This window comes from Salmo salar, chromosome 01 (assembly GCF_965601325.2).
Source record: "Salmo salar chromosome 01, fSalSal1, whole genome shotgun sequence".
Lineage (NCBI taxonomy): Eukaryota > Metazoa > Chordata > Actinopteri > Salmoniformes > Salmonidae > Salmo > Salmo salar.
In genome coordinates, this window is record NC_138291.1 from 56,511,775 (window position 1) to 56,519,933 (window position 8,159).

General features: G+C 41.9%; 1 protein-coding gene across 1 annotated transcript; it reads right to left on the minus strand.

The window, feature by feature from the left end:
* Positions 1-1,517: 1,517 nt before the first annotated feature.
* Positions 1,518-5,621, minus strand: LOC106605143 (calmodulin-1). The gene is made up of 6 exons (XM_014200496.3): positions 5,488-5,621; positions 4,635-4,665; positions 2,635-2,778; positions 2,436-2,542; positions 2,222-2,357; positions 1,518-2,128 (listed from the first exon to the last, which is right to left on the minus strand). Exons 1-6 carry the CDS (start codon positions 5,488-5,490, stop codon positions 2,100-2,102), a joined length of 450 nt encoding a protein of 149 aa, XP_014055971.1. The 5' UTR covers positions 5,491-5,621; the 3' UTR covers positions 1,518-2,099.
* Positions 5,622-8,159: the final 2,538 nt, after the last annotated feature.

Consider the following 8,159-nt stretch of genomic DNA (forward strand, 5'->3'; position numbering starts at 1 on the left):
GGTTGTCTAGCGGCATTATAGTGCGACTGTCATCTTTATAGGCTACTTTTTGGTAGGTTAGTTGTAGTCTGATCGGGATCTTTAAATAAGTGTGAATGAGTATCCTTGAGAATGAGAATAGCTATTACATAGCTATTACTAGATGCATAACACACTTCTACCCAACAAATTTGGGCGGTCACATAGACACGTATGAAAAGCCTTAATAAATCAAGTTAATAGTTATTAGACATGTCTTCTCAGAGGGTTATGGCCCTGTTGAATAACTCATGTAAGACCCCTTTATTATAAGCACCTGTCTCTAGTGGCCTAGTCCAAACTCCCTTCTCAGATCACATAGAGCTGAGTGATGCAGTGTAAGTATGAACCAGAGCTAAAGGTCATCGAGACAGCCTGCTAAGATTTCTGTGGGAGCAGGAGCAGAATTTTCTACTCCTGCCTCATTGTTAGGCTACATGGAACTTATGATTCAAAGGAGCCAGGAATTCATGTTTAAACTACTTGTCAAGGGAGTCTCATGTCATGTGACACTGAGGCTGTGTTTACACAGGCAGCCCAATTCTGATCTTTTTCTACTATTTTGACTAATCAGATCAGCTGTTTTTTTTTTTCTTCCAATAACTGGGAAAAATATCTGAATTGGGCTGACTGTGTACACGCAGCCTAAGAGACATGCTAAAAAAGGGACCCACACAATCCAATGATTAATCTCAAATCCCAGAATCAAATGTCACGAGACATGTTTAATCATATTCGTACCTCAGCCCCTAATCCACCCCCACAAATTCTAACTGCATAATGGTAGTTACTTGACACTGAGAAAATAGCTGTGATAATGCCAAAGCTTGTGCTGCGCAGCATACTAGCCTCAAGGTGAAACAGAACTGATGAGTAACTCACAGGCACTGTATTAGTACACGTTGGCCATAAGGCTAAATGTTCTTGCAATTATATTACCCATGGCCTGAACAGTACTTGCAGATTGACTAGTAGCTAGCATGTCACTATGCAGGGTGACGGGGTAGAGAGGCTCAGGAAGCATGGGAGAGTTCCACAATGAGCTTTATTTCATCTTTAAAATAACACTTGGCATATCTGCAAACACAATATTAAACCTAAAAATAACTTTCAGTTCATTTTACTGTCTTGGCGTTTTGACATGAAGCATTATTCAGGCAAACTCACGCCAAATAAGATGAGGCAGTCAGCTTCTGCCAGGTACTGAGCCAACATCACACGATGCATCTATTTAGCAAAGGGTCTGGACATTAGTGTTAACCTAATGGAGTACTATTAAAAATACAAGCTTTTGATCCCATTCAGTCCTTTTATTTAAAGGACAATAGGAATTAGAGCTGAATGTTACAAGGCATTGGCTGATGCTCATTTTCACTGCTCAGGGACCTTACATGGGAACATTAGTAAACAGCTTTCATGTCTGTCTCTTTGCAAAAGGAGAATCTTTCATAGACAAATTTAACTTAAACTATTACAGCTGAGAAAAGACAATTTTCAAATCTGGGTAAATTGTAAATTTTATTGGAAAACAAAAATATACAACTTGGAATGAATTAGTTGAAGCATGGCCAAAGGCCATAAAAGAAAAGTGAGTAAAACATTAAAAAGCATAGTAAGATTAAAAGTTGTTTTCTGGTATAGAACAGCAGATACAAAAGAGTTTGTATGAGTATCTAGAAGATACACCAGTCATTTTTTGCAGTAGTGCAATGCTGAGAGATTTCATATACTTTGTCCGTAGTCCATGCAGTGTTGACTCCTCTACACTGTTTCCATTCCAACAGTGTTGCCAAGTGACAACCAGCTGACAGGTCTCCACCGTCACCACGCATCTGGAGCTGAGCAGACGTGACGGTTCTAAGCTCTGGCCAATCCCTGGGGCTGCGACGGGCATTCCTTATTACAACTGTGCCGTCACTCCAAAACACGATGACAGCAAAAGAAAGGGACATGGGGACTCAGAGCCTATGCAGTTTACATGCAGTTCCTTTGGACAGCAGGGAGGGCTATTAAGATTTTACAGATAAATTACAAAGAAAAAAAGGCAAGTTATTTATATAAGAAATATCTGTACAAGGCCTTCACTTCGCCGTCATCATTTGTACGAACTCTGCAAATGATAAAAAGCCAATGTTAGTTTGACACCAGCCAAGAACAAAGAAAATCTAAATTGAGGAAATGTTAAATAATATTTTGTACCAACCTTCATAGTTGACCTGGCCATCACCATCAATGTCTGCTTCTCTAATCATCTCATCAACCTCTTCATCAGTTAGCTTCTCCCCAAGGTTTGTCATCACGTGGCGCAGCTCAGCAGCACTGATGTAACCGTTCCCATCCTAGAGCAGAGCACACGTCCGTTAGAGTACTGCCCCACACCCAAACACCTTGTCAGGATGAATGCAGATGTGCGTTACCTTGTCAAAGACACGGAATGCTTCTCTGATCTCCTCCTCACTGTCGGTGTCCTTCATCTTCCTCGCCATCATGGTTAGGAACTCTGGGAAGTCTATCGTTCCATTACCTGGGAGGGAGAAGAAACATGTTTAGGACATCTCTTCAGTGACTGCACACATCTAGTCTTGACAGGAAGTTGTGAAAGAGCTGGCTTCTCACCATCAGCATCCACCTCGTTGATCATGTCCTGCAGCTCAGCCTCTGTGGGGTTTTGGCCAAGAGAGCGCATGACAGTGCCCAGCTCTTTGGTGGTGATAGTGCCATCGCCATCCTTGTCAAAGAGCGAGAAAGCCTCTTTGAACTCTGCAGAGAGATAAACAGAAACTGAGGCCTTCCTCTTGAACTGCCAAAAGGGGAAGTGACTCCTCAGATACAGGAAACCCAAAGGCTAGTCCAAAAAAGGTGTTGCACAATGAAATAACTATTGCCTGTGAAATTCTCTAGCAATATACCCCACACTAAACTCTAACCTGCTATAAAATTGTGATTTCAAGACATCTGGGAACGAGTCAGAGCTCTAGAAAGAGTTTCCGACTTGGAACAGAATGAATGACAAGCAGTCTACCGTGATAGCCAGGGGTCTTGCTGTGCAAAGTCTGCAATTAGTCATGGCTTGCAACAGCTTGTCAGCATAGTGAAAACCACAATTAGGCCTGCAGTTGAGGATCCTTTGCTATAAAGAGGAACTTCCTTTGTTGCAGGAGTACTGTGTAATAAATAGACCTGCCAGTGTCAGGAAACCCTCACAGGGGTCAAACAAAAATAACCATGACAACGCATCAATTGCCTCCACTTTACCAAAGCCCTAACAGATGGGCCCCCACAAAAAAAAAAAAAACTAGTCTACAACTAGTGAAGACGCCCTTTGGAATAAAATAAAAGGTTCCAGTTTGGAAGAACACTTTCAAATTCCCAGAGGACAGCATCAGTATTGCAGTTTAACAAGAGTCCAGCCCAGAAAGACAATTCCCATAGAAAAGTCACATTTAAATTCCTAATAAGACACTAGTCACCTTCATGCACAAAACTCCCATTGCATTAAATAAAACATCCCTGAGGCAGAGTCCCCCACCCAAGATTTCCCAGAGCATGTTCACAAGATATTGCGGTCTGTCCCGTGCGCAGGCGACCCAGTAAAACCCGAGTGTAGAAAGATGGCAACCACGAAATGTCACATGCAGTAGATTACGTTGAAAACATGGGTCAGCCAGCTAGGCCACAGTCTAGCTCTTTTAGCAAAAGTTTGAAATCCTCTGTACAAAACACTCAGGGGATATTTTCCTACAATATTCAAACCACACACTAGCTGAGATGCATGTTGTCAGCAACCCCTGTCTGAACTAGGCTTTACACATTGAAAGCTTACACCACTGAAAGACCGCAACAGTCAGCATTGTGAAAAGGTAAAGACAAATCTAAAAGATATGTTTCCCAGTCCCCTGTTGAAATACAAAACATGTTGGGAGTGTCATTAGTCAAGTTCTCCAGAAGCAAAGCGTCACTTTCTACATCATGATGCAAAACACATGGTGGCAAGTGACACTGCTTTTTGAAAATGTTACATCTCGAAAACTTGACTGCTGACATGCAAAACATGTTGGGACTAACAGTAAACTAATGAAAGAAAATACAAAAAGATGTCAAGTCAACTTGGGTTAACTGACCACTGTCCTGGAGGGGGAAAACCACCCATAGTGAACTTGCCAACTTATCCATGAGTTAATGTTTTTTTTTTTTTACTGGAGAAAAGGTTTTGCATACACTGGGTCATGTTAGACTCAAGATCCCGATTGAACAGTCTCACTTTGCTTGCCAGCCTTCCTGCCATGAACTAGCTAGCAGAATTCCATCCAACAAGGAGAGGACACACCCAGGTCAAAGGCTGCAACCAGCAGTTGAGCAAGAGGTGGGACCAGATGATCACGTTAAGATTTCATCATTTATGACATAATAAAAATGCATGTTGTGTTGCTTTCCATGAGGGAGTCCTTTAGACCCGAGGTTAGAAAGCCTGCCCATTCATTATCGTTTTATGACCAGCTTGTCCCGATGCAAGCCTTAAAAGGCAAAAAATATAAATCCAATGCCGAGTAGGTGGGGGGCATCCACAGTGGGCCACGTTCCAGGGTAGGGGACAGACGAGTGCAATGCTGTCTTACCGGCAATCTGCTCCTCTGTCAGTTGATCAGCCTGGGGGGATAGAGGTTATAATAATTATAACAGATGAGCCATCACTTAACTTATGTCAACTAACCGACTAACGTTAGTGGTGATGGCAACTGGCTTGTATTAACATAAACGTTAGCTTTCTGAATGCATCATCAACTGACCAGCTACAGTAGAGTTAGCTAACGTTAACTACAGTAGTTAGTGAACCTACCCTAGCAGTTTTAGCTTTAACGTTAGCGAGTCAAATTAGCCAACACAAATACATAACGTCAACAAACGTTACACAGACAAGACAGCAAGTACCGGAAGCAAATTTCAGGAAACTCGAGAATGCTCTTTAAACTACTGGAGATCACCACTTTGATGGCTAGCTACTAGCCAATACATTACAGTAACGCTAAGCCATGTAGCTAGCTGGCTAACGTGACCTATTCTAACTTCAAACTAGCTATTGAATGTTCCTAGCCAACCGCAAATTGGCGGTAATCTTAACTACCCAACTTCGGCTACGTACAGTAACGTCTTGCTTATTAACGTTAGTCAGCTGCTTTCTATATGACGTTAACTAGTGTAACAAGCTAACAACAATTTACAGTCACTAGCTAGCTAAGTTATTATATTAACTGTTACTGCAAGATATGAAATAATGCTAAAGTATCCAACTCAGGACGATGGCCAGCAAGATTTCTGCGCCAGCACACAGGTTCGCCTATTCAGACAGCATGGCTGTCAAGCCCCAGTAACGTCAAGCAACTAGCTACTTTTGTCGAGAGAAAAAAAACTGAAGGATGACCAATTCTGAAACATAAAGCGAGGGAAAAAAACTGAATTCGGTTCACTTACCATTGCGATATAGTAGCAGCAGGTTTATTACGACGCTTCGCAAGGAGATATAGACGCACCTTAAAGTTGCAACCTCACGGAATGCACTAGCAGACAGTTTGACGCGCCTTTAACCGTTGTACTTTAACTCCTCCTCCATTTGCGATCCCTCCGCCAACTTCCTTTCTCGTAATTTACTAAATTAGTACAAACACACATTTATTGAGATTAATTGTAAAATGAATTGTAAAATTACCTCAACTCTATTAATATTTAACCGACATTAATTTATATGCCATATTTAAACATAAAAGTGGCTTTAGAAGATGGACTGGCCAGCTGCGCATGTATACTTTCTGCTAGTCAGTGATATGCCTTGCGCGGCACAAGACGTAGAGGGATGAAATAGCGATCTCTGATTGGTGTGTTTGTACCTGCAATGCGTCACTCCCTTGGTCTTGCATTGCCGCTGCATTGTAGTCCACACATACATCGCATTTGCAATAAGCACATAATTGTACCTCTCTGTAGTGTAGGAATCATTTCGTAGATGGAATATCATACATAGCAGATGGAAAGTACATGCATTCCGTTTCAGAGAGCTCAAAGTATACATAGCACAGACTCCATGATCCACTTTTCCTGGTGGGGACAGTTTTCAAAAAAAGGGAGTGCCACTGCCACAGCCTTCAACACATTGTCTTCAATCTTCATGTTGTGGCACATATGCCACACCAAGTTCTATTACTTAAAAAAAAAAGTATATATATATATTCTGGATGTTATTTTATGACAAGCTACAATGATGATCATAGAGTTGGGGGGAGGGGGGTTAATGTCATGAGCAGGGCCAGCTCTAGCATTTTGGGGGCCCTAAGTGAGATTTGGTTGGCCCTCTACACATTTTGCCATGATTTATGCCATGATACAGTATCTGAGTGAGAGTGACTAACAAAATCAATGGGAGACCCGTAGTGATCAGGACACCTGGGCATGTGCCCTGCGTGACTAGTCGGTATTCGGCCATGATTATTGTTAGCTGACATGGTTTATTAAGTGACAGACATAACAAGAGAAAAATTACTGATGCACAACCAAATTTCGAACTTGCACATTGTGCATTCTACTATTCTAACTCTCAACAGTAAGTTGAGACCCTGACTAGTAAATTGAGGCCCTCTAGCGATCTGGGTCCCTAAGCGGCCGCTTATGTCACTTATGCGGCTTACTAGATTCTCAGGTCTAATTGAGTTGGTAGTGAGGATGGTAGTATCTGATAGCCTGATTTCTTATGTTTGGCTGCTCTCCTTTCTCCCACTTGCCACCTGTCTCTGTCCCACTTGAGCCACAGGGCAAGGGGAGGATGGAAACTTAGGCTGAGGAGGATTTGAAGAACCAGTGAAGATGTAACAGCATCTCTATCTCTCTACCCCAAGTCACCTCGCTCTGTCTCTTTGACTGACGGTCAAAGGTCTAGTGAAATTTCCTCTTCCTGGAGAGAACTTGAGATAATTTCCTTGTGAACATAAACAGCCTGTTGTTTCTAATATTGTTCTGTTAGGCACTTTGTGTTGGTGACATACTATAAATGAAAGCAGAAGCATCAGGAAATATGGTTTCACTATATCCCTTCATTCTGTTCTGTTCAGAGATGAATTGTGATCTTGTAAGAAGATTCAATGTCACCTCCCGGGTTTTTCTCCACCTAATATGGAACACACTGGAGTCTATTCAATGAAATCTGTTTTTCTGCATCAGGATTTTACTTCCAGTGCAGATTATATTAGTCTGAAGGAGATGGCACAAATGCCTAAATCTGTCACAGGGACTAGATAAACTGGGATCTGTGTGTGTGTTTCCGTGGCAAAATCCACCATATATGAGGCGTATGAGGTGTTATACAATGTTTATGTAGGAACCAACTTCGTGTTGTAAATGTTTGTGTCTCTGTATTTAAATACACTTGGTGTGACTGAAAGCATTTTCTGATTCTGATAATGCATTGTTTCATTTATAATCCTGCAATTATGTTATTGTAAACCAAAGATTTGTGATATGTCATAAACGGCCACAATATGGGCCCACCATTACATATCTATCTATTATGGTGCTTTCCATACATTTGCAGAATCAGCTGTATGGTTGATGACATGCCCTCTCATTCTCCCTGGGTCCCTGGGGACTTGGTTAGGGTCAAATAAATAACCCTGGAGAAATGAGTTCATGGTCTATAAAATGTGAAAGCAATCTCTGTAATGTAAGTTGTGAGGGGTTTGTGGGAGGGGGGATGTGTGTACACAGAATACAGAATATGTATGGGTTTATGTTTTTTGGTTTCATTACATTTACATGGACTAGTTTACTCATTTTGTGTGCACACGTGCACATATATCCCTATGTGCTAGCCCAGTAATCTCCACATTCATGTCATGTCACTTCTACTCTGCATGGTATGAATGTGTGGAACGAGAGTCAGACCTTATCTGCAACAGGCAACCCATCCCAGAACACACTCCTCCAGATAGCTGCTCTTGGTCTCACACCATAAGGTCAAGGGTCATGTGTAGAGGAGGCAGGGACGTAGTCAGGGACTCTGGTACTGTGTCCTCCACTCCATCTTCATTAGCGCCACTGTGACATCATGCCTAGATACGAGTTGGTATTGTTCTTCTATACAAGCTCTACAGTTTCAC